Source organism: Pyrgilauda ruficollis, unplaced genomic scaffold, assembly GCF_017590135.1.
Source record: "Pyrgilauda ruficollis isolate IOZ18807 unplaced genomic scaffold, ASM1759013v1 scaffold79, whole genome shotgun sequence".
NCBI lineage: Eukaryota > Metazoa > Chordata > Aves > Passeriformes > Passeridae > Pyrgilauda > Pyrgilauda ruficollis.
Genome location: NW_024529821.1, coordinates 3315658 through 3343469, shown reverse-complemented (window position 1 = coordinate 3343469; position 27812 = coordinate 3315658). Strand labels below are relative to the sequence as shown.

At 40.6% G+C, this 27812-nt stretch overlaps 1 protein-coding gene across 1 annotated transcript in view; it reads right to left on the bottom strand.

Annotated features, from left to right (window-relative positions):
* CLSTN2 (calsyntenin 2) overlaps positions 1-27812 on the bottom strand; it is a 315092-nt gene that overhangs the window by 8376 nt on the left and 278904 nt on the right. The window contains exons 9-12 of the mRNA XM_041487078.1: positions 20237-20399; positions 5742-5908; positions 2208-2356; positions 623-846 (exon numbers count right to left, since the gene is read on the bottom strand). Coding sequence (XP_041343012.1) covers positions 623-846; positions 2208-2356; positions 5742-5908; positions 20237-20399 — 703 coding nt within the window. The remainder of the gene's footprint in view (positions 1-622; positions 847-2207; positions 2357-5741; positions 5909-20236; positions 20400-27812) is intronic.

The following is a 27812-nucleotide window of genomic DNA, read 5'->3' as shown; positions in this document are numbered from 1 at the left end:
AAAAACATTCAAAAGGAAGATTCCTTTATAGACAATAATTTTAAAATTGATTTATACTTTTGAACATTCACACAGTGTTGAATAATGATACACACATTGCTTAGCATTAGAATAAACAGTCATCATTGCAAATAAATATTTTAAAAGGATTATATATACATTTTATAGGGGGGAAACTGAGGCATGAGATTACTTTCTCAAGTATCACTCACAAGCTAGTATCAGAGCTGGAAACATAAGAGCAGACTAAAACTTCAACTTTTGTTCAATTACTGCTTTTCTACCTATCAGCACAATTAACAAAATTCTGTTACAAGTAGAGGCATTCTAATGAAAATGCCCTACACAACAGAATATGAAAGGAAGAGTAGAAAGGAATTATTCTAAAGTATACTAAAGGGATACCACATGGAAAATCTGCTTTTTTTGAACCACCTTCTGATCTGCCACCATTTAACACATTTTTCAATGTGTTGAATTGAATTTCTTCAGTACAGCATTACTGTGGCCTAATTAATCTGGGTGAAGTGACTTCTTTTGCATTATTTGTTTGCAGCATCCTTTAAAAAATATGAGGAGACGTTACAATATTAGTAATCATATTTAAAAGAAAGACACAAACCTCTGTCATGTTCTCTTAAGTCCACTGAATGCTCCATTTTAGTGACTGTGCTGACAATCCTGATGTCAGGTAACAAAATAACACCTCTTTCACTTTCAAACTGTGCAGCTGGTCTAGCAAAATGGTCCATCCCAGTTATGGTAATCTTGGGCTCATTGGCCTGAAATACCATTACATACGCATCTATATCTGGGATACTAATGCAGACATCTTCACCAAAACATCTGAAAAGATACATCGGTCATTAACTGCATGTAACACATTGTACATGAGAGGAGCGTGGCACTGGCAGTGCCCCAAACCAAGCCCATGGCTCTCGGGTTGGTCCAGTTCATCCTCAGGCACTGCCACACATGAGAACGTACTCCCGTACCACTGTGCAAACAGGCCAGCTCTGGCCCGCCCCTCCCTTCCCACCTTCACAGGTACTCATTCTGAGAGACAAACTCAGTCTTTCCTATGGTCACTATCAGAAAATTTTAATGTTTTAACTGACATTTAACAGAGCAGTAAAGGTTTAAAAAAGTTAACTAGATAACAACTAACTTTAGCAAACCTAACATTAAATTCAGAAAGTGGTATACATGAATAGCATGCATATAGCCAGTGAATACAACACGGTTATCCTGTCATGTGTGATTAATAAAAGGACCTAAATTTCCATTTAAATTGGTCCCATTATGAACTCTTTTTGGGGCCCTCCAATATTTGCAGTGGACAGAAGGTGCCTGTACTTCCATTTTCACCCGAATCAGCAGTGTGCAGGAAGTGAATCTCCTGACAAGCTCTTCCTCATTTCATGCTGGCACACGAGCTGGGCCAGCCCTGGGATGTGCAAGGTGGGCTGGTTCCAGTGGGACCACCTTTGGAGCTGTTCTTGCAGCCGGGAGCTCACCCACAGCATGGCCCTGGCACTTGGGAACAGCTGTGCTCCCAGCAGGTGAGAGTGTTAGAACTGGCTTTGTTTTCCCTTCCAAAGCCCTGCTTTCCCTTCACTGGACAGAGCAGTACCCAGGGGAGCCCAGGAGAGGCTGTGGGCAGCTCTGAACATCACTGTGCAGCTGCTGTCACCGTGCTGCATGGAGAGGGACGGACACAGACCCTGTTCAGCCTCCACCAGTGCTCCAGGGACAGCACAGACAGCAGGGACAGACACACACAGGCTGCTTCAGGCACACCTACACATACTGCTCTTGCAGATATGTCCTCTGTTTGATGGAACAGCCTTGCATTAAAAAGTCATGGCTCTGGCTATCTCAGAAGGAGCCACAAATGTTTAAAATTAAAAGTAAATAAGATTGCAGTAAATGCACTGTTCAGTCCAGACTGTATGCCCCAAAACTATAAAGAGAATGCAAGTACATTACACTAATAAGAAACGCTTCTTAAGAAGGTAACATCAAGAGTAATCCACCATGTAAATTGGCATAAAAGTAAATTAAATTAGTCCTTTAAAGTTCAATAACAAAGCAGTATGATTTATCAATTTAATTTAGCCAAAATTATTCTTTTTACATGGCCAAAGAGAAAAGTAATTCATTAAAAATGTTCCTAATCTGTTCAATTCAGCTGAAGTATAACTTACTGGACTTTAGATGAGACTTTGAGACGTCGTACGCCTGCAGTAGGAAACTGTCTGGAGTTGATGTATGAGACCTTTTGGAGGGCTTGATTTATATTCTCAATGTCATCTCCTTCCATGACAACAACTGACTGGGAAGGGTTGAAGTGATACTAGAAGAAATACAAATAATTAGTATTTAAGTGACCAGGTACAGAGTACAAAATAATATATATTTTTAAGGAATGTTGCACAGACGTAAGTAAAAATTTTAATGATATAAGAAAAAAAAATCTCAGTAGCTATCATTGGCTGAATCCACATGTTGTTCTCTGTAACGTGTACTTGTATCAGTCACCTAAATGACTATTGTTATAATTAATTTTGTAGTAAATTAATCCAGATTTGCTGTTCTTTTCCCAGCCTTATCAACCTTGCTGATACAATTTCTGCAGCAATTTCCAATGCTATTTATTTTTGAACTCTGTAGAGGTTCAAAACCTTAACTTACCACCACGATTATTATTTCTATGTAATCTTTTTAGGTTAAACACATTCCCCATATAAAAGCATTGCCTTTTGAGCCAGCCTAGTGTGCAGAAGCATATTTTTTGGCTACTTTCTGTTGTGGTTTTATCCTGGGCTACCTTTCTGAGATATATTTCAACATGAATGAACAAAACAGTTACAACATTTGCCTCCTACATCTTCATTAATGTCAGACACACTAAAGGGGACTCTCCATCCTGTCTGATGATCAATAGGGGTGTCATGATTTAAGATGGAGCTGCTCACTTGGGCCAGCAAACCCGGCAAAATCACTGCCTGTTCTTGCAGCCCCGAGCCTTCTGTACTCCATTGCACTGAACACAGATCTGTCTTGCTGACCAAAAAATTTTGTCACTGTTGTGACATAACCAATGACTGATTTTTACCTTCACCATAATTAATCCTAATTCCATGTTTTATCTGTAAATTGTTTCAGTAAACCATCTGCATTGCTGAGGAAACCAGCATCACCCACTTGACATTGTACCCTCCTGTTGCAAGCAACGAACAAAAATGCACCTTTCTCTCCTGGACAGGCTTTCCCCAAAGCTGGGCATTGATTATGTGATGTTCTGTTAAAATACAGACAGTGGCTGCCTACACTTCCTTACAGCCAGAAAGGTTAAAAAGCAAAACACAGACTGTGAAGAACAGGAGGAAGTGCAGGGTCCTTTGTCAAACAGAACATGGAGGACAGGGTTTAAAGCTTGTGCAGGAAGATCACAACACACTGAAGGGTATTTTTTAATAAAGAGGAGGACTAACACGAATCTCAGCCTGCACATACTTCTTTTTCCTCTCTTTAAGCTAGCAACAGTAGAAAATAAAATTAGTAAAAGGAGACCAGCCAGCCAGTTAATAGCTCAGCTGCCAAAACAGCTGGAATGCTGCCAAAGGGACCAGAGAAAGGCCCAGTCTGAGCCATTTTTTTCTTTCTCATTAAAAAAAGCTAAAATTAGCAACAGTTTAGACAGTGTCTCAGAGAGCTGTTACAGATATTGAAAATTAGGCTGCAGCCCAAAAACAGTCCAATGCTATCATCTCAGAAACTGCTGCTACACTGCTCTTTCCTAGGTGGTTAAAGCGTGAATCTCCATGGTCCAAAGTGCCCACAACTCCTTCCAGTATCAGTCTGCCAACACTGAATCTGCAGAGCGCCACATAAACAGTCCCATGCAACCCATCATCTATGCTGGGATCAGGTGTGTTTGTTTTTGACACCACAAGACCTTTCTCTCTCATTTTCTCTTCAAGGTCAGGCAACTGTTCTGCTTTCAGCTGAGCTTCCTTCTGTCAGCCCCCCAAAGAAACCCTTCCACAATCTCTCTCTGGTTGCTCCTTTCATTTTTGCCTCCTTCTGTTGCTCTCACTGTTGGCTTGCTGAGGCAGTAAAAGCAACATCAGTAACTTTAAAAACCCCACTACGCCTCATCTGTATTTCAGAAAATGAAGATGTTTGAAGGTTTGCAAAAGCATGAAAAGGCAGAAAACAATCTCTTGTCTTCCTTTTTCCTTCTGCACTGCCAGTACAGTGAGGAAGACAGTGACAAATGCTGAAGCAGCAATGTGTGGTAGAAGAGGGATTTTCCCAAGCCCATGAAACGGGTGGCTCAAATGTTTTCAGGTTTCAGAGGGCAACAACACGGGAGGAATTGCTATGCTCTTAGGCACCATGGACCAAGTACACCGTACTTTAGTTAATGGAAAATCCCAGCAAAGAACTTACTATTAGACATACACACGTGGGTTCCAGAAATCCCTACCTGCTCCTTGTGTGCACTACCTTTTAAAAACAGCTTTAACTGACCCCTGTGTCCCGTTGCTGTGAGAAGCAGCAATATGAAATTCTTAATGATGTCCTTGGTAGGATGATAAAATAATTCTTTGGGGTCTTTCCTCATATGTAAAAGTTAGAGCTAGCAAAATTCCTCCTTACCTTTGCACTTTCAGTTTTCATTTTTACACTTGTTTTCACAAAATGTGTCAGTTATACTACACCACTGCAGCCTATCATCACCCAGACAGGCATTGGGTGCATTTTAGGTCAGCCTGTACAACAGAAAGGTTTGGCTAATAAAATGCTGTCCATGACACTCCCACTGCTTATTCCAGATGAAGTGTTACAGCACCATCCTCCTGCCCCTCTGAAAACCCCAGAACAAAACACCCCTGTTCAGTTTCTCAGGATGCATTGCCTGCGCCCACAGGAACTTCCTGGGCTGGAATGGAAGCTCAGCTCCTTTGGAAGTGGTATTTGTGTGCTGGGAAACAGCTTCACAAATTCATTTACACTGAGCACAGGAACTCTGTCACCAAATAATGGTGCCAGTAAAGGAAAACTGACAATGCAGCTCATGTGAGCATTGGAATAGCCAAGATCCTACATATCCATCCAAAGAATTTCAGAATTATCTGAATGAATGCAAACCCATCTAGCCACTAGGTCAACTGAAACAGGATTTCCCTGTGTGTTGTTCTCCAATCTTAGAAAAAGCTCTACATCACCAGCAGTCATATGAAGATGGATAATGACTTATATTCAAATCTAAAAATATAATTTCTTGACTTTAAGGTTTTTTTGTGTTCGATTTTCATGTACCATGAAGTTTTCTTCTTTGAACACACTGACTTTTAGAATGGTATTGCATTAGTACTTATGTATTCCACTGCTTTAAAGCTACTTGAGATCAAAACTCAATAAATCTTTGGAATTATGTCTGTTTCTACAGAAGTAACATAATAAGCATGAAAATACAAACTGGCAATTCATACAGACTCTGAAGTATCAGCAGTGCCTTACTTTCTGATCATCTAGCTCTGCAATAATGGAAACATTTTTCTTTGCAGCATCGCAGCTCTTTTACGGTCCTGTTTTTTCTTTGCATGATTTTACGGGAAATTACATTTCTTCTGGGAGTACATTTGCACTGTGTGTACTCTACCTTGGGCTCTCCATTTCATAAATCAGATCTAAATTTTTATCAAAGATGATGTCAGTTCATCCCTCACCTTTATTCCTTGGCCAAGACTCTCAAGAGAATTAATATCGAGACCTTCCTTGCAGGCCTGCAAACAGGAAATCACTTTCTGACTCTCAATTTTCCCTGGCCGTATTGTCAGACTGGCCAGGCTGCCATGGAAATACTGAGCAAACCTGGGCTTGGTGACTTCACCTCCTGCAAAAAAGAGGATGCAAAATGGTTATTGGTACCAACACATAAGCTGCATAAGTAATAAATCACTTTATGTTTTAACACGTTTAAAACATCTCTATCCATCTCAGCCAAGTGTATTTGAGATCCCATTTATTGTGGTACAGTGGAATATCTTTGTGGGTTGTTGGGTGGTGTCTGGTAGCAGGCTGTCTTTAAGATTCTTGATTTTCCAGGATTGTATTCAGGTGTTTATAAAGCTGAGACAGCAAACCCAGAGATGAAACATGGCTTCCCAAATGTATACAAGGAAGCAGATGATTTAAAAAAATGATCTTACTCAAGTACTCAAACACTAATATAATAAATGTTAAAGTCCAATATTTATTTATAAAAAACCAGTATTTGCAAGTGTTCCATGACAAGATCAGCTACCTCTGCCTTTGTCCTCCCAAGAACACAGTACCAGATGAGCTGAGAGTGGTGGCTCTGTGTATACCGTCTGCCACACTCTCTGGGCTGTGTCTGAGGACACGCTGGGAATTCCTGCAGTGAGCAGGAACCTGTGCACAGCCCCTCTCTGGGAGGCTGGGAGTGCTCTCCCTGACCCAGGGTGCATCATTTGGTGCCAGGTCTGGTCCTGTCACTCTGTGTTGCCCCAGGCCCTGCAGACACGCTCACTCGATTTGGTTTCACTCTAGGTAGCTCCAAAGGAAGACTGATCTTTAGGAGCTGTCAATAAAACGTGATTACAGACTGCCTGCTCCAGTGATCATGGCATCTCAATTACTCTTGGGACAGTTAGTGATTTACTCATCCTCCTTTAGGAGAATTTTTAGAACTTGTCTTTCCTGCCTACCTGGAGCCTGCGGGGACCAAGGAAGTCACACAACAGGGAGCCAGGCACACTAACTGGATTAGCAGTTGATAAGCTGTTGATAAGGTGTTGCAATTGGTAGATAACTCATCTCTACAGTGTTTGTACCTTTAGTGGCAAACAACTTGGTTTTGGCAGGCAAGATAGCGCAAATTTGAACTTTAACTTGTGTGTGGATTGGAGCTGGATAGGGATGAAGTGGCAGATTTTCTTTAGGCTGCTGTTGTTACCTAAAACCCTGAAAACCCTCACTTCTGGTCTCTCCAGGATGAGCATTATGAAGAAGTCTCAAGCTATTTTATATAGTGAAGAAAATACACACTGGTGTACTGGCAGGACAGGGATGTCCAAGCTGTTTCTTCAGAAAGTAGGAAGGTTTTTATTGTTTGTTGGTTTGGTTCGGTTTTTTTGTGGTTTTGTTGGTTTGGTTTTGTTTTTGTTTTTGTTTTTTTGGTTTTTTTTAACATTACAGCACACACTTCCTCTCTTATTAACCCAAAGAAAGGTTCCCAAGGGGACATTATTCTTGTCCACTCTTACTCATTTGTTCATTACACAGGAAATTTCCTCTGGGCAGATTTTTTTTGAGATTTCCTACAAACTTTCACATATACAGCAGCTAAAGTTAAACCTTTCTGATACTTACTAAGACAATTATTTGGTAATTATTTGGTAACTCAATAGTGCATTATGGGGACATTGGCTTTTCAGCCAAAATGCTGTTATATTTATCTGCTTACATTGTCTTTAAAAGTACATATACAAGAGTATTGTAACTGGACAGAAAAAGGTATGCTGAATTTAAAAAAAAAAAAAGAAAAAAGCAAACATCTCCTTCAAAAGGAGACAAAATCATTTAAGAGCTTACAGAAGAAGGAATCACATTTTGTTTGAGGCTTCACGTTCTTATATCACTACAGAACTGTGAAGACAGCAAGTTCCAAGGCTAAAATACCAACACTAATCCTGGGGCTTTGAAATTTAGAAATGTATAGAAAGTCTGCTAGCAGGTCTTAATAATTCTGAGGAGATGCAAAATAAGAAGCAGGCTCAGATCAGTGAATGTACTTTAGTGTGAAATACACTCATTAAAATGTATATAAAAGATCAGACAGGAAGCCAGAACAAAGAATTCAGTGCTGTGGCTTTGCCTGACAGAAACAAGCAGAATTAACTACAGCATCCATGAACAGATACTGGATGTTCTTCCACTTTGGACTAGTTCTTCTCTGGTATTCTTGACAAAGTACTTACATTGCTAGCTCATTAGCAGTGATACAGTATTTGCCTATAAATCATTAAATATGCAGGGTGTTCACTGTGCCCAAGCCACACTTTTAAAAAATGCGGGTTCACGAGCAGGTATTACTATCTTGGAGGTGTATAATTCTTGTTTAAAGCCATCTGTCCAGCCACCAACATAAAAGCATGGAAGGGAATATGAATGTTTCCAGGAATAAGCTTTTAAAATATTCTGAAAGTACAGACAGTACAAAAACATTGAGCATTTAAAGAACAAGGCTTACACACCTTCTTCACAGGAATAAGGAGGTGTTTGTGCAGGTGCAGAGACCGGGACTGGACTGTAAAGGAGGTAATGTAATGACCTTGTGCCCCGGTCGCGGGAGGCGGTCGGGGCACGCGTCGGGAGCGGCCGTGCCCTGTCTCTGCCGCCGGCGGGCAGCGGCACGGTTCGGCTCAGAACGCGGGTTCAGCGCCTAAAGGATGCGTGGCCAAGGAAATAAAGAAGGGCCCGGTGCTTGCTTTTCCCAGCTGCTTTTATTTCTCTCCCGCGCGGGGATGCGCTGTCGGTGGCGCCGCTCGGTCCGGCAGCGCGCGCGGAAAATCGGGGAGGAGGTCAGAAGCCAAGGCGGGAAAGACAAACCAATAGTAAAGAGAAAAGACTATAACTGACAGAGAATTCTCTAGGCTAGGGGCGGGATTTTGGGGGACAGACAGAAATTACTCCAAGTGCCACAGGCTAGACAAGAGGCAAACATAGACTAAACATGTTCAAACTGCCATCCCAACCAAACAGCCAGAGACCAAATACACCCAAAGCCCGCTACAAAGGAGCCCCAAACAGCTTCACAAACCCCCCCCAAAGCCCCACTGCTACAATGTAATATTTGCACGGGAGAGGCTATCAACTGTTATTTAAACAAAAATCCCCAAGTATTTAAAGAAACTGTGAGTGAAAAATAGCTGGGTGTAGCCAGTGTCATTCTTTGTGAGTAGAGAAAATCTGCAGAATCATGGCCATGGTGATGACAGGGTGATCCAGGCTGAGACAATGCATGTGCACAACTAAGAGCAGACTCTGCAGGGACATGGAGGGGTGAGGCACTCTGTCCCCAGCCCCAGGATAAATACAGCTGTACCTAATCTATTCTTGAGAATATTGCCTGAGCTTTCTGAACACTTCTGAAGATAGAGGCTCCCCAAGCAATCCGCTCCATCGACCACTGACCCTTGAGGGGGATGTTTATTCCCAGCTGGAAACGTGAGCAGTCAAAATACATCTGTGTAATTTTCCTTTGCCAGCCTAAACAAGGACTTCTCTTTACATCTTCCACCTAACACTGTAGACTATGAACATCCCTGTTGTCCTTCCTGGAACTTATCTTGCTGAAGTACTAACCCTAGTGTAGTGTTCTTGTCACTGTATGTGTAAAATAGGATGTCCCTGTTCATCCAGGGCACTGAGAACACCAGCACCAACACTTTTAATCACATGAAAAAAACAAGAACGCTTAAAGAGAGAATACTATCTTATACCAGATTGCTAAATAAGCCTTCCATAAGCAACTTTTACCAGTGTTAAAGACAAAATTATATACCTCCCAATTCTGAACTTGAAGGTGAACAGAAGTAATTTTATCTGACTCTTCTTACAATTGCTTGTAATTGAAATATGCTGTCATTTTGATATTCTTCTGTCTCAGCATTTCAGAATCTTCTAAGCTCAGTGGGATATGTTAGCTGCTGATGTTCCCATTGCCAAAAATTATTAGATTGCAAATAGACAAAATCAAATGCAATAAAACTGGGAAGCAAAACCCAAAACTCTCACTAAAATTAAAGGAATGGCCTAAAGCCAGTTTCCTACAAATCCTGCTTTCTAGCTTTGATGAAATGCTTTATTCATATTTGGGTCAACTCTATTGGTGTGTTTGAAAGCTGTTTCCTTCTGCAATCTGATATTCTTTGAGTATTTGACTTCAGCTTCTCAGTGGGTGGAAATTTAGCCCAGGACGGCCAATCTCCAAATCCTAGTCACTCTAAAATTCTGAGCTCCCAAGACTAGATGAGTATAAATATATTTAATCCAGAATGAACATGGTAATTCCATTGCATGTTTAAGCACAATGGATAACTGTACCTAATGCTGATAGTAACATTTTATAGAATATTATCCAAATTCTTCTAAATACTGATTTTTAAAATAGAGATCCTTTGACCCTGAGCAGGATTCATTTCATGCTCCCCATGCAGCTGACAGGCAGCTCAGAGTCAGTGGCTTCGCTGGGCAGGAGGATGCTCAGTTCCACTGCCTGGACTTGACTCAGCACTGGTGTTACCACCTACTAAGAAACAACTGAGAAAAGACATGAGCTGCTCCCAACAGCCCTTACTGCTTTAAGGCATTTTGGGTTCTTGGTTCTGGCACCAAAGTGAGCCTAAGCAACAACCTTTTTGGGATAATGAAGAAGACCTAAGTAGATTACACAGAGAACGAAGTGGAGTTCCAGTGACGATAGTCAAGTATATGAAAATTTGCAATAGCTCTGTAACACAGCACCTCCAGTTTCTCTTCAAAGCTCAGGATAGCCAGTTAACTTGGATTGCCTCAGCAAGGTTCATGGGATTTCTTTGCTGTCAGGGTCTTTTTGCCCTTTCCTACAAGTGAAACACTGCTCAGATACAGCTCATGTCCAAGAAGATGTTGGTGAATTCTGAAAGAATGCAAAAACCTAGTCCTCACCTGTGTTGTGTCTTGTGTTTCACTCAGCACTACGTTTATTGATTGCTATGGATTAATATGCTGTGAATGTTAATTCTTGGGGGATGGTTAAGTAGTTAAGGCTGATGAATGATAGGACCAAGAGAGAAAAACAGAAGCTTCCCTGCTGTCAGGGAATTAAGTTAATGTCTGTAACACAAAAAGGACTGAAACTATACTATAGTTTAGTCATCAACTATTCTTACCACAATTCCTTTAATGAAAAATTTTTGAAGCTACTGATTTTTTTTCTCTTCCTTGAATGTAAATGTTGTGGTTGTCATCACAGTTGTGAGGGAGCACAGGCCACAGGGTTGTTCAGATCTTGTTGATAAAACTGTGCATTGCTTTTCACACCTGACCCAGCACGCACCAACACTCCTGAAGTCTGGCAGATACAGGAGGATGGATTGTGGCTTTTGGCATTCATTCAACCCTTGTAAAGGGAAGATGGTGTCAACAGACTGTGGAGGCATCCAGAGGAACCCTGACATCCGTAATTATTCACTATAATACTGTTCACTCCTTAGTCATTGTCAAAGTAGCATGCATGATACCTTTCACTTACTAAAATATTAACTTTTCTGGACTGAGATTCTTCTGTGCTGGTTCTGATCTCTTTTGCTGCTGGAATTATCTAGATAACTAGAGCTATCAGGGTATGCTGACAGTTAGTGTCCCATGATATTAGGTACAGCCTAGACGCATCTCCTACACTGGGGCCAGGGTGTTCCCCTCCCACAAGAAGCCTAAAAGCCTCGGAGCCCTTGTGGCTGTTGGTTCCCTCCTGTGCCATTCACGGCTGGGGCTGAGCTCACAGCAAGCCCAGCAGGTGGCACAGCCAGGGATGGAGTCACCCAGCAGGACATGCAGGAGACCCCACAGGCCCCTCAGTGGCGATGATCACACTGCCAATGAAAGCAAGACTTTACAATATCGGTTCTTGGCACAGACATAAATAGGCACTGGCACAGTTACAGCTGCTGCCTGAAATTGCTAACACACCAGATCAAATGGAGAAGACAAACATACTTAATTTTAGCTGAGTATGTTGCAGATGTCTGTCTGTCTGTGAGATACAAAGTTGTGTTTCGTGTCAGGTACATACAGGTGGTGTGTGTACTTGTGATTGTGATTTGTGTGGAAACTGATCATGGGACAACTAAAAGATGAATTCTAAAAAAATAACTATGGGAGTAAAGCATGGAAAAAGGCCTTGGAACTTATCCTTTGTTTGCAAATAACTTTTATAGCATCTGAATTAAAGCTTTAAGGATGTTGCTGCTGGACAGGAACTTTCTGCACGTAGCTAAGCATTTAAACAGCTTTGCAATAATAACCTTTTGAAATATAATTTTAGAATATTGCTTGTAATAAGGAGCTTTAAAAATATAGGTTTAGAATATATGTAAAGGAAATATGCTTATCTCAACACCTTAGCAAAACAGTAAAAAGCAGCTTGAGAAAGAAAGTTGAACATCAGCTCAAGGATTGATAGCCTCGACCAAGGGAAGCTGGACATCACCGTCATGAGATTTATAGTCTTTGCAAGTAAAAGGTGGACACACATCTGGAGTCTGGACCACACCAGCTGGAAGACCTCTTTCTTCTTTGGGAAGTCGAACCCCACCATCTGGGGATACTCCTTTCTGGGGTACATCCTGAGAAAAACTAAATCACAATAGTGTATAGAATTGTGATGTAAAAATTGGGAATAGGAACTGCCGGGAATCGAAACTGCTGAGAAAGCTGTGTGTACCCCTATAAATACCTGTAAGCCTCAACCATCGGTGTGCAGTTGGAGGGAAAATTTCTCCCCCTGTACCCAGTGCTGTTTTGCTCATACTTTACCATATTAATTAATAAATTGATTGTTGCTTGAATATTGGCCTAGTCAAGCTTCTTATTTATAACATTCTTGGAGGCAGTTCAGTGGGGATGACTCCTTATACACATGGAGGAAAACAAATGTTTTGTTATAAACAGTTAAAGACTGCCAGAAGAACAACAATTTAGGGGGGGTTAAGAACTGTTACCTGGCAATCACCTCTCACTGCAGCCGCAGAGAGGTTCTGCTAGATATAACATTATATCTGTTAGATGTAGCATTGGTGAGTCCAGAGGGAACTGAAGAGTCCCAGGGTTTGGACTTCATGGGGTTAAAATGCATTCATTAAAGAAGCAGAGCCTGTTTCCATGACACGTTTGTTTTTCATTTCGCATTGAGTTGATATAAAGTGTGACAGAATTTGATTAACATTGAATTTTGCAATTGTAGGTTTGACTACACAGATGTAAAGTGCTGTTTGCCTTCCTTAGCAATCTCCAAAAAACAATCAGGCACGTCAAAACAAGTGACTTAATTGAGCTCACAGATTTTGCAGGCTTTTTGCCCTGTCCTAATAATGAGCAAGTAATTATCCAGGCAATGAAGTTTTCATGGGAAATGGTGAAATCAAGAGAATTTCCAACTGAGATGCAATTTTTAAAGATATTCTAGACTCTGGTTATACAGAGCCAGATAATTAAAGAACAATTGAGTATTTAGGGTTCCAACATAGAGATTGAATGAATCTGGGAGCAGGCACAAGACATTCTGGTTCTGAAGTCATCAGGTCCAAGCCTCCAAACTTATCCCATCTTTTTATTACAGCAGTTTAGGGAGCTGGGTTTAATTCTCTTACAAGTAGATTGGCTGTAAAACAGGATGAAACTTAACACAGATTTCAGGAGTAGCCCAAATAAGTGACATGACATTTTATATTCCCAGAGCTTCTCAGCACAGAAGACTTTTAGTGGGGTTTTCTATATCACTCAGATAAAAATTAATCATAAATTGGTCATCAAACATGGCCCATGTTAAGTCTGTCCCTGCTCTGGGTAGATATCATAACCCAACAACCTCACTCCAACAGCTTTAGGCTTTAAAGCTTTATCTGAAGTAGGACAAGTTCAGAGAACACTAAGGGTTCCCTGCTCTTACATGTCCAAATGCCAGCTGATCTCTGTGCAATACATCCTTAAACCCAAAATGGGTATAACTTACACTATTGATGATGATTTTTCTCAGGATAATAAAAACACTATACAATTTTTCACAATTCAGCCAATAGACAAATGTTGCTCAAAAAACCTATATCCCTCTTCTCCAAAAAATATTTTCGTGCTGATAAGTAGTTCTCCCTGCAGAAATCCAGTTAAAAATGGGGCATATATCTAGGGTAACATATTTCAATGCAAATTCAGCTCTCCAAGAAAACACCCTCCTAAACTAAACCTTCCACATGTGTTTGTATTTCTGTTACAGCTGAAACTCAGCAAAGGTCTCTGAAGTGCACTGAAATCTGCCCCATCTGTCTCTGGATGAGGACAATGCAGCAAGAGCACTGCTGTACCCATGTAGGCACTGGGACACAGCTACTCAGCATCTCACTGTGCTGAGATCTGCCCTGGTGCTCTTGCATTAAGGTGTGCTTGTACCACTCCTCTGAGGTGTCAGGTTTCTGCAAGCTAGGTCAGCGCCCTTGGCCTGATCCAGTTGTGTTGGATGCACAGTAGGGGGGATCTTTATCTGTTGAATACCTTAATTTCTGGAGGAAGTCCAAGGTTGAGTGACACAGGCTGCTGCTACACTGCCCACACTGGCTCTCCTTTTTCTGACCCCTCTCCAACTTTTAACTCTTATGGTGCTTCTTGCCTTCAATCATTAGTCAGTTCTCTGACTGCCCTGGATGATTTCTGTGTCCACCAAGGGCTGGCATGTGAGAATAATAAGGTTATTCCACAGAAGGGCTTTATAGAAAACCTGATGTTTCCAGCATAGGTTAAGGAAAGAGGAAAATGACAGGAGAATACAAAAGAAAAATAGAAAACAACAATTCCTTAGAAAACAGGACCTACAATAGCCTTCTGCTGTATCTGTGATAATAAAGTAGCTGTTGACAGGCTTCTCCTAAATCCCCTCTCTATGCAGTGTCCAGCAGTATTACACTGTGAAGCTCCAGCACTGCTAAAGGGCACTGATAGAAACAGTGAATTACAGCCATGGTAAGCTACAGCATAACCTTGTGACAAGTCATTCCCTTGTGTCACTACTTTCCTGACAGAGCTTCCAGAACCATACACAAACTCCTTGCCTCCCAAAATGCCTTGTATGAACTCAGGACCTTATCTTTTCAGAGAAACCATGAGGAAGTCTGTCTTCTGCCTCTGGTACAAAAAATTATCAGACTACCAAATCACATAACTTGCTTCCTTCCTCTGTTTTTGCCCCTGAATGTATAGCAATAAAGGGATAAGAGTGGGAATGTATAAATCTTGGTTTAATGGAAGAAGTTTCTCACTCTGTGAAAGGGTCCATGCTATGTGCTATGTCCTCAGATAAACTGAACCAGAAACAATGAATTCAGAGGAGAACTTCAGGGGGTGAGCTCTTGTAAAGTGTGCTCCAGGACAAGCTAACAATTTGTTTGCATTGCTCAGGAGAATGAAACAGGATGTTAAGACCTAAAAGGGAGAATAAGAACAGAAGATCATGAATTCTGATTCTGTTCTTGCTGTGATGCAGATTTTTTTAAAGTGACCCATGGAAAAATCATCTACTGCACTTTATCCCCACAGAGTATGGGTGACTCTCCTGCCTTGCTGCACTTTTTTATTATTTGAAAAGATCTTGAGACTCTTAAGGTAAAAGGGCAAATCTTAAAGTATTTTTTTACTAAAGAAGAAAAAGAGTAGTAATGAGAACCTTGAGGAGTTCCCAGTGGACCATATCTGCTTTAATACCCATTCAGGGAAGAAGCAGTTCAGACACAGGGTCACTTCCCTCCTGTGCTCTTTGGTGTCTCTTTTGCTCTAGGAGGCAGATGTGCAAGCAAGTCAATTCTGTCCTTTAGATATGCTGAGAGAGTAATTCTGCCTGAAAATTTCTTTCACCATTAGAGAAAGAGCAGCACTTTGGCCTTAAATAACCTGACCTACATCAAAATAACACCCTTGAAAATCATCAGTGATGAGTGATGTGAACAAAAGTTTAATGTTAAGTTATATAATTAACCATATGTACCTGCAAAGAAAGCTGTCAAAGTTCACGAGGGTACAGAGAGGGCTAATTCCAGGAACAGCTGTACCAGCTGTTTGTTTCTGCCCTCACTGGGAGCCCAGTTTGCTTAGCTCTGTGGTCAGCCTTACTTTTTCCCAGACCTCACAGCACTGAAATCCTGGCTAAGGAGTAAGTTGGGATTTGCAATGTGTGAAGGCTGGCACTTTGCTGTGGTTAGGTGCTACCTGTCACTGCTGCTGGGTGACATGTAACCAAACCAACATCAACACTTTAGCCTAAAGATAATGCTTAAACTCCTATCCTCAAATAAACCACCCCCACTCAAGTATAGCAGTACTGAACATCAACTGCACAAAAAATAATTCACTCTAGGCTAACCATAGTGAAGGATCAATGAGGTAGCTCTGCTTAGATCTTCTGTTTAGTAAGGTCCTTGAAGAAAGAACCAAGGGTTTTAGATTAAAAAAAGGAAAATTATACCACAATAACATACAGTATACCTAATTTTAATAGATAAAGTTCATATTGACTATGCCAGAACAAATCATGCAGCTTTCCTCATGTGCAGAGTGTCATTAGAACTGGGAATCATCCCCCAGGCTTGGTTTTAAGTAATTGGGCCATTTCCTGGACTGCAGTAAACTTGACCCAGTGCCTGACAGACCCCAGGAAGGGTCTTTTCCATCACTTTTAAAGGTTGGCTTTCTGCTCTTTCAACCATCTTCAGTCCCTGCTTGTCTCCAAGAATATGCCCTTCAGGAAAAGGCTAATTTTCCCTACTTTTTGGAGAGTGCTAGCACTTAACTCACATTATTTAAAGAAATTTTGCATAAAATCAGAAATAAACAAATCAGGCAAGATTTTTACATTGCCAGGGAAAGGGTAAAGATGTAGGAGAGATTTGCTTATGACACAGACAAACCAAATGAGCACACCATAGGCTAAAGTTTGAATTTGTCACATAAGCCTGAGGAATTCCACATTCAGTTTGTTTGCTGTTATGGTCAGAACAGCACTGATCTTAAACTGCTCTTATATTTCACTTGAGAAGTTGAAGGTAGAAATAAAAAACAACCTAACTTTTCATAATGGATGCTATAAACAAGGCTGTAAAAGTCAGAAAACAGTTACTTAGGCATTGAAATATGAATAATAGGCAATAATAATCTTAAAGAAAAGAATTTTCTATGTCCAAGATTCCTTCAGGCTATAACTCTGAGAAAGACAAGGAGGAGGTGGAGGCATGGTGCTTGCTACAGAGCCCCAGGATGAGGACCAGTGTAAGTGATGGGAAGATCAGAGCTCAAAGAGTCACTCGTATCCTAGAGGACACTCAGGCTCCTAAAGAAGCAAACAGAACAATTCTCTGTTTCCAGACCAGAACTGAACATTTTCATCTACAAGAGGGTAAATCCCTCATAGCAGTAGCAGATTTTCCTATTAGTGCTAACAGAGCAAATTGTAATTTTTGTCCTTGATTTTGCATTGTCCTCTAAATACATTCCTCCGTCTCCCTGCCAGTCCTTCAGCTGCCCCACAGCCTCAATGACTTTTGGCTGTCAGCAAATCAGAGTCAGTGTGGGAAGAAGAAAGGAATGTTATTTCTTCTGATTCATTTACTTGTCTGAGTTGAGACTGTTTTTCAATTAATTTAACTTTGACAAACGGATGCTGTGTAGTCAGAACCGTAAAGTGGTTTAGTAAAGACAGGAAAGAAGGTCTTGCCCTTTCTGAAGGAAGAGGTTAGATCAGTGTTCCTTTCTGCCAGTGCTTTAATGAAAAGAAAGGAAGTAGTCTTAGCAAACCAGAGCTGGAAATTCTTCATATCCTCTTAACAAGAAGACTCCTGAATGGTTTATGACACCAAAACCACCATATATTTTACTGAAATAAACCACAGAATGCTGTAAAGCAGCTTTATAATGTTGTGAAAATGTAAAGGTTTAGACTATTGTTATTGACTAAAATGTATAAGCCTAAGTAGATTTAATAATAGTTTCACAGAAAGCATAGTTAAAATATTTATTTGATAGAGCCCCTTTTTCTTGAAATATATAAACTTTGAAAATTATTGTTTTGACTAGAATAGATTGGTTTTCTATGTTAATTAATTACTATTTCACAGACTGAAATACAGTGCTGAATCTTATTAACAGAGTGACTTTCCACACCATTCGTTTAAAACAGTTTGAGGTGATCAAAACAAATGTACCAAATGATAAGCTTTGTCAGAAGCAGTATCTTGAAATCTTATTTTGCATAACCATTAGAAGTTTATCTTTTTGCCTCACACATGATAGTTTATCAGAATCTTCAGCACACTGTATTACTAAATCTCAGCATTTTCATGAGGTGGAAAATTTGTTTCCACTTTTGAGGAGCTCAAATTCTCTCACTATGAAAAGAGCAATAACATAAATATTGCAGTAAATATTAATGGCAGATATAGGTATGATTTCCGTAGTTTATATCAGGTGTTTCACCAAAAAGGAAGAAGAATCTTATCCTGAATGGTTATTAATTAAGCCATCAAATTATCCCAGGCAAAAATAAAAATGTTTGAAAATAATTGCCACTTTTTATTTTTTAACAGCTTAAATATGAAATAATTTAAATATGAAATGGCCTGAATGTATTGGGATCCTATGTGAGCAGTTTTGCCTTAATTCCTTCTCTTCCCAATTTGAGACAAGGAGACAGAGGTGCAAAGGGAGCAAGATTATTGTTTTTGTTCTCAGCTGCCTTGGGGGCAGGTGAACCCCATGGATGCAGGGCTGTGGCAAAGTTGGCACAGCTTTTGCTTAGGCAGGTTTGTTGCACAGATACTTGAACTGCTCCACAGGCCCCAGATGTGGCACCTGCAGCATGATTAATGTGAGATTCAGGTGAGGGCTGAAGGGAGTGGATTCCCAGCAATACCAAGACTTCTAGGAAAAAAACCCAAAACACTAAAGATTGCTTTTAGAGAGTAACAAAAACACTGAGTGTGGATGAAAGAAGACAAGGGGCAGAAGTAATACAAATAATGCACAAAAGCATTTATGTTGACCTATGCAGAAGAACCTTGTATAAATATGAAGTAAGGGATTAAAATGAGGTTTTTTTAGCATAGCTACAGAGAAATGGTGACTTTTCAGAAGGCAGTGCTCCATGATTATTCACAGCCTCTGTGGCATTTGCTCATGTCTGGAAAGAATTAAATTTACAAATAACATTTGCATTTTCTAACTCCAGAACTTTGATTTAAAAGTACTGCACCAGTATTGCATAACAAAAAAAAAAAAAAAAATCAACACATGCAACCACCAGCTAGACAAGAAACAGTCTATACTTTTTCAAGTATATGGGATTAGTGCAATGCCGACGAGCTTATCACACCTCCAATAATTACCAATATTGTCAATTTAATGAAATTTTGGTTTTAGGATTAGTGCAGTTTCATTCTGCATATTGTAATCAAAGTAAAGATTGGATCTTTACCCTACTCATAATCTAACAGCTGAATTTGCTTTGAGTACTGTTAACACTGAAAAGCCCTGCCACGCATAAGATGTCAAAATTTTGCAAATAAGCAGAGATGAAATTGGTAAACAAGGTGATAATGGAGAGAGTGAGACTACATGAAAGAGGGGGGAAGAGACACAATCTATGTTAAAGCATTTTTCCTAATTACAGTTTCCTCCATACTTTAAGTGGAAAAAAGACAGTGTAAATAGAAAATCAACATAGAAGGGTAATGGAGACAACTTTACAAAAACAGACAAGCAGAAAAAAAGGAGCACTTCAGGTATAAGGCAGAGAACAAAAAAAGAAAGTGGTGTAAGGCCCAGGTAAAAAGAATGAGAAGAATTGGATTATAAAGGGTAGAAAACAGAGAAAGGTAATATTTAAGCAAACGCCCATACGGCTCAGGGGTTTGGACTTTTGGATTTATTTTACTCTCACTTTTACATCTGGTGTACAACAGGGTGAATCAAGTGAATTACTGGAATTGCTGGTGAGATACATCCCATGTGAAGAGCCCAGGACTGGGCCATGAGTTGTAAAAGAAATCTGAGGCAGGGACTGAAAAGAGATAGCTGGAGTTCTTTAGTACCTAGATAGTTTGCTTAAGACTGGAGAACAAGGGAAACAATTAAAAGAAGTTAAGACAAAAGACGAAGAAGACAATCTTTCACACTGAATAGACAAACTGTATCCAATATTTCTTCAGGTGATAAAAATACAAAGCCTGTTAATGTTCTGTCCATTTTATCCTTGGACTTGATTCATTAACAACTCTGGATTTACACCTGATTTTATACCATCAATCTTTTAGCAGTTTACTTCTTATACAATCAGCGAGACCAGCAAGATTCTTTCTTGGCCTGAACTGCTCATAGTGTTGTCTGTTAGCTGGTGTGATTTTACCTTGCCAGCAAGCCCCCACTGTGAGCTGCATGGCGATGTGGGAGGGGTGGATGGGCCAGTCGTTGGTCACCAGGTACGGCTCGTATGTTGTCCCATCCATGTACAGTGTCACCACGGGGAACTCCACGTTGACCACGTAGTAGTGCCACTCCTTGTCACAGATCTGGGAGACACAGCAAAGTATTAGTTAGCTCTTACAGTGACTGGCTTTTATATCCCATATGGTTTTTAAATTGTGTTTCCAAATTTCAGTTATGGGAAATAATGTTACTGTAATTTCTATGTCTCTAACATTAATAAAAGCCAAAACAATGTTGATAAATACTCTTGGCAAAATATATATTTGCAAAATATATGTGATAAATAGAGGCATCTTAAAACACACTCTGAAAACAAGACATGGATAGAAAATAGAAAAATCAGACAATTTGGTATTTCATCTGTATTTTCACATTTCCTAATACATAATTGTCTTAGGTTACAAATGCAAGATGTGGCTGGGGGTGTGTATTCTATTGCCATTGGTTAGAGGTGGGGCAGTTATCTTCTGTTAATTGGGCAGTTTTCTTTCTCTCTTCCACAACCAATCGTCCCTCCAGGAGATCTCTTCTGTTCATGGCCAGTGAGTGTTCCTCGATGGCTGATAAATTCCCATTGGGAGATGCTCCGCCCAGTGGGAGGAGCCAAGCATTCCTACCTGGATATAATCTGAGATTTTTGGAACACCATAGTCAGCTTTTTCCCACTGGATTCCCAGAGGAGCAGCTTTCTTTTCCACTAGATTCCCAGAGGAGGACCAGGCCCATCTCCAGCAGCCCTGGAGCTTCAGAGGAAAACTCCCCCCTTGTGCAGGATCCCTGCTCCAGCAGAACCACAGCTGGCACTGCAGGAGGGCTGAGCCCCCATGGAATGGGACTGTGCCACCACCCTGACACACAGGGGTCAGGGCATGTTCTGGCTCTGGCAGTGTTGTTTTGTACTACTGCATTTTTTTTCCCTAATAAAGAACTGTTATTCCTATTCCCGTATCTTTGCCTGAGAGCCCCTTAATTTCAAAATTAAAATAATTCAGAGGGAGGGGCTTTACATTTTTCATTTCAAGAGAGGCTCCTGCCTTCCTTAGCAGACATCTGTCTTTTCAAACCAAGATAATAATATTAGTTTCTTAATGCTTGTATCTAGTGTTGAAAACAGAACACTTCATGTAAGATACACAGAGGACATACTGGCATAGTTAATGAGCATCCCTGTTAGGTTCAGATTAAGAAAATATACAGCCCTTAGTCACTGGACTGATGATTGCCATTATTAACTTATCCCATCAGTACTTAGAAAGTCCTGTGCAACCTGCCAGGACCTTGACCGTGCTAAAAGGACCTGGGCCGTGCCCGGTGCAACACAGAGGGACCACAGAGGGACCAGCAATCTACAGGTTTGGGCAGGGAACTCACCGCTTCTCCACCCTTCATCTTTTGGCCTTGAGCTTTTTCCCAGATGGTGGGAAAAGGAGGATCTTTATGATTTCCCTGATACCCACCAGCTTTGAAAAGCAACGGCTACAGTTACAACATACTTTCAGGATGACAACATTAGTGTCAAATCACATATGAATTTCTGAGCTGGACAACCAGGGATTACTGCAGGATGGCCAAATTCAGCTTTAGTTTAGAAATGTACAGCTGGATGAACCCATGCCTCTAGAGACAGAAGTCTGGTGTGTAAATATCAATGTCTGCCCAATTATTTTTTTCTGTTGCTGTAGCTTTCAATTTAAAAGTTCAGAGGAATAAATCACAGCAAACTGGTAGGATGAGTGCGCTGTTTTAAAAATAAAAGAATAGTTACAACAATGGTACTTTCAGTTCTGGGGAGATCCTTTTTTTGATGCATTAAGAAATGGAAGTGCTTGAATGCAGATATGGTTGCTGTTTCACAGAAGCAAGCAGAAAGTGATGTTTAAACTCAACATTTTGTCCTTGGCCAGGTGAAGTGCTATGTGGGCAATATCTGCCCTTTGAGAGCAAAAGCTAATGTTTTGTTCCAGAAGACATTTCAACAAGAACTTAATTACTTCTATTTCAAACAGATACATTTATTACTGCAGACATTGTAGCTCCGCAGTGAGATAAATGCAGCAAGGGGCTGCTAGGGGGAGCCTTCTGTTTGTAAGCAGCAGACAGCACAAATGTTTTCTGAAGGTTAAATGAACTGAAACCAAAATTGAAAGTAAATAAATTGGAAGACTGAAAATGTTATTGAACAAACACCAACAGTATTATGCAGCCCTGCCTTCCAAGAAAAAAACAGCTTGCCAAGCCCCTGACCTCATTAGCACGTGGTGCATCACAGCCACATGCAGCTGACATTTCATAGAAAACAAAACCTGGTTGTGAGAGACCTTGCATGGCCAAACCTACAAGATGAATACCTGTCACTTTGTGGAGAACTGTTCCATGCTGTTTCTGTTTTGCAGCCCTGACCTGCATCACGTGGGTGCCCCACATGCACCCCAATGAATGAGTAATCCTCATGTTTAACTAAAGCAAGGGCCCTTTGACAGAGCAAACCAAAACGTTTTGGGGCATTATACACACAAAGAGCACAATAATGTGTAGCCAGTGTAATTACTCCATTAGGCAGTTACATTTTTCAAAGAAAATTATTCCTGCAAACACAACATTTCATAAATTCCACAGTTCAAGGCTCCTGCAACTGGGCTCAAGTGCTTCCAAGAAAAATACAGAAAATACAGATGTCCAACTGTGGATGTCCACACAAAGTAATCAGTAGCTTTTATTTTTTCTTATACATTCTGGAACATAAGATAATGCAAGTAAAGACAGCTTGGTGATGTCCTCAAACCCTCACTTACCTGCATTTCTTTAAATTTTAACACATAAACACATCAAGTGTTGTTTTGAAGGATGAGACTTACAGTCTCAGCTTGGTTGTTCCTGAGATTTAAACAGCGCTTGTTGGTCATCTTAATTGTCACCAGATTTCAGTTCAGCTTAGGGACACAGACACATCTATTCCTCTAAACCATCTTTCAGTATCTGTACTGGGCTCCAGTGTAAAAACAAATATTCTACAAGGAAGCAAAAAATTACTTCCAAACTCTGGAATACATCCCAGTCCTTCAGCAGCAGGTAGTACTTCATGGCTGGTCATTTCACAAGCAACAAAATAATGAAATAAATAATTGTGGTGTGTAATTTGTTATGCTGCTACTTCAGACACCTTCTTTGCCTTCTTAATACAGGAAACCAATTTTTTTTCCCTGCATGTATTCCACTGTGGCAATGGAATGCAATATGAAGCAGTGAAACCAGGAAAAGAAAATTATAAAATATACTACAATGGCAAATAAAGAAATTTTAATACTGTCAAGTTGGAAATTTATTTTAAAAATCTAATTTATAAAGCCATCGTAATGAGATAAAATCATAGATGAGTGAGTTAGGCTTTCCAAAACTGCGGGATGGCTTGGTCTAATCACTCTATCATGCCAGTCTGTCTCTAAAAAGTATTAATCAAATCACAGTGAATGAAACAGCCTGAAGTCCTAGTGCTGATTACAAGCCATTGCATTGGAATATGATTTTATGAAATAGCTGCAAACAGAAAACAGCCTCCATATAAATCTTATGTGACCTAGGCTCTTGGCATCTTCTAATGAAAAACGTCAGATTTTTGTGCTTTATATTGGAATGCTCAGGAAAAGACTGAAACCAAAGTTATTGGCCTGAGAAGCATGTGGTGCTCAGAACCAGACTTTGGTGGTCTGAAAAATGCCCCATTTTTCAGCTTTGTCCAACAGGCCTGGCATGCACCTAGGAGAATCTGCAATTTCCAGCTCTTGGAGCCTTCCTCGGGTCAGCTGGGGCCACTTCTGGAATGGGGGTCATTCACCTGCTTGGCTGCAGCACCAGGGCAGCCTGTGCTCCCGAAGTGCCCAGAGAAGAGCTGCTCATGCTCACCACCTGCTCACCTCTGCTGAGCTCCCTGTGCATCCCACTGGTACCCCTCAGCATCCTGGGGACCCCGAGCAGGGAAACAGCTCTGCACAGCCCAGGGAGCCTGAGCAGGGAAGCAGCTCTGCACATCCCCTCGCTGCTGCTCAGAGCACACCCGAGAGTATGCCCTCAGTGCTTGGAGAGACACCTGTGGCTTCCATCTTCTGCTTCCTGGGACTTTGCTGAGGAAGTGCTCTCAGAACATACTCAAACATCCTCAACAAAAACAGAAAGAAGGAAAGGAAAGCAAAGAAAGCACTCTGCTCACTGCAAATAGCACCACTTACTGCAGCTGTGAAACAAAAATCCTTCTGCGTGAGTGGTCTGAACCACTCATTCAGTTGATGTGGTCTGACTGAACCATTTGTTTGAAGAAAGCATCTTAACCCCCATCCTTAGCCATCATTTATTAGAGCACACTTAAAACACTGGGCCTGCTGTGGGACCCTAAATACACGGAGTATTTCTATAAACTGGAGTGAATTCAGCAGAAAACCAGCAGAAGTGCCAGCTCTGGCTGCATGAGGAGTGGCTGAGGGAGCTGGGCTTGTTTGGCCTGGGGGGAGGCAGCCCTGCAGTGCCAATGGAGAAATTACCATGGACAGGCTTTTCGAAATGGACAACTCTGCGTTTTTATAGCCCATCACTAAATAAGGCAAAAAATGCAGGGAATCTAATGGCATTAGCATTATTCCCTCAGCCACAGTCCCCTGGTCAGCCCTCCTGCCTTGTTCTGAAAGCAGCCAAATGCTTTGTGGCTCTGCTTCAAAGCCTGGCCCCCACTACCTCAGTTCAGAGCACTGAAAATAGATTATGATTGGATGGGGAGAGGGATATTGATTTGAGTTTAAAAAACACCACATTTTTCTATCTCTAAAAAAAATCTTCCTGAAAGAGCTTTTTTTTTTTGTAAAAATTACAAGGTTTGGAATTGCTCTTTTTCTGTTGATTGCAATAATTTTGATAGGTTTTTAATACATTTTTAAATATTTATAAATATTATGTATTTTGAACATTTTTGATAGTATTGAGAGAAAACACTGCACTGCTAACAAACAGGGAGCTAAAATGAAGGTTCTGAAAGACTGTTTCATTATACTTTGAATCAGGAACTAAGCAGTAATGCCTCTGCAAGAAGAAAGCCTAAAAAAGATAATAATTTTGAATTGGTTGGCAGTGGATTTCATATAAAATTGAAAAAGTTACATATGTTTGCAATTTTTCAGAGAAAGATGCGTATTTACATATGTAAATTTAAAAAAAAATTAAGCATTTTAGGCAGTTGAGCCATGCTGCCGGGTGAGTTTTGTATGGAGGCAATTCACAGGTGAGCCTTTCTCCTCTCTCACTCTGGGATAAACCCTGGTTGTCTCTGAAATGTGATCTTTAAAGGCATTGAATGAGCTTTTATCTGTTACTTTAGAACCTCATTCATTACCCAAATTGTTTTCCTAATGTCAGTTCTCATCCACAGACGTCTGCAATTAAGGCACGTTAGTTTAAAGGAAGAAAAGGAGATACCTTGGGGCATTGCTGTTGCTATGACTGCTGCTTCCTTTTGGTTTCTTCTAATAAATCTTTGCCTCAAATTTCAGTAGCTGAGCTACCTGCAAAGCTGATTAAGTGGTATAGGAAAAAAAGTTACACAGCTGACTTTTTGAGCTCTTTTTATCATTGTCTATAAACGTTTCTGATTTCTTTTCTTTTTTTTTTTTTTTTTTTTTTTTTTTTTTTTTTTTTTTTTTTTTTTTTTTAATTATCCCTACGCCACCAGGAACAGAAGAAAATACTGCTAAAAATATCCTGGTGAAGATCTCAAGTGTGTAACTCAGCATGCAGATATTCAGTCTGAAGGATGGCATTGCTTCACTGGAGGTACCTGGGTTACCTGGTGCCTTTCTGTTTTCTAATACAATGAACAAAAATATGTTTCTGTCATGAATATGAGGGTTTATGGTAAAAGTCTGCTTTTGTGGGAGTCAACAGATATGCACTTGAAATTGGCTTTGTGCTACAGTACAGTCTGTCAGCATATTCATTTTGGGGAACAGCTTTTGGAAATAAACAAAAGTGAAGCACAAACACTGACTAATCAAATCCATTCAGTCGTGTGAATTGCTGTATCTTGTAGCATTATTTGTTCTGCCTCAGTAATAGATTTTGCATTAGGACATATTTACCACACGTGTTGGCTTTATTCAGCCTCAGCATTGCTTCACTGGAAATGATTAAAACATCTCTGGGAAAGGGTTTGATATCCCTAAACACTAAGTGAAGGTGTGCAGATTGATGATTGGTCTCCAATATCTCCACAACCTCTTCAGAAAACTTTAAATCGAGCTCTAAAATATTCCTATTATGTATGAAGGCTTTTTTAAAAGATACTCTGTGTTTCGTGTGTTTCGTGTTCTACATTGGTCAGACAGCAGTTCCTTCACATGACATCTTTTCCCCCATCTGTAAAATCAATACACCCTGTCTCTGCAGTGCCAATAGATACAGTATGGAAGTAGTAATTAAGGCAGGATGGAAGGAAAACACACTGCATGTGGGAAAAGGAGGCATTGATACACACTCCCACAGTTAAATTCACAGGTGATACACTGCAAAGCATCATCATAATCTACCAAAGCTGTCACAGCTGGTCTGTGGCTGAGCAATTAATTCAGTTATAAGTAAGAAACTCAGCCCACTTCCATAAATCGGCCCCTGGGTTGACATACAGGGACTTGATTTAATCATGTTCCATGCTAAGCTGCAGACATCTCACTGGTCAGAGAACTGGGAGATGTTAAGATCAGAACAATGAGCGTTTTAGGCCGGGACATTTCAAACCCCTGCGTAAAGTAGACAATAAAGCGCGGTCTATTGCCAGGTGTAAATCTGAAGAGTGGGTCATCGCTGTCTCCGACCACTGACTTCACATAACACAAAGCAGTGTTTTGTCCATAAGAATACTGCTGCACATGCAACTGCCACATAAATCTTGTACCTTGAATCTCAGCCTGCACAGCCCTGCTCAAAAGTGATCTCAGAGTCTCCCTAAGTAAGCTGCAGAATTCTGACAGCTGGTGGCTGGCAGTGAAGGAAAAACCCAACCAGACAGACTGCTTTGCTCTGGACCAGATTTTCTGCTTTTGAGACTGGAGCATCACCACTCTTCCAAGTGTCAGCAGGAGTGGCTGTAGGATGGAGTAATTTGTACTCCTTAGTGAGGAAGCTATTCCACAGCTGTCAGAGCTGTATTAGAACTTGGATGTCTCTGGTATAGGTGCTGATGTGATGTTATAGCTCTGTGTACAGGGAGTTAATTTGGAAAAATAATTAACCATTGTTCTATAGCTGCATTTGTAAAGGACTGTGTGTGATCAGTCATAGAATAAAAACGGTGAACACTGTGCAAATTAATCCCTTTTTTCTAGAACCTCAGCTTAATATCAGAAGAACATTATCCAGAGAAGGGAGCAGAAGAGATTTCCGTGCTCCTTATGGAAGTCTCAAACAAGGTATTGCTTCCTCATAGGAGTTTTGTCGAGGAATCTGGAAAGAGTTTGTATTTC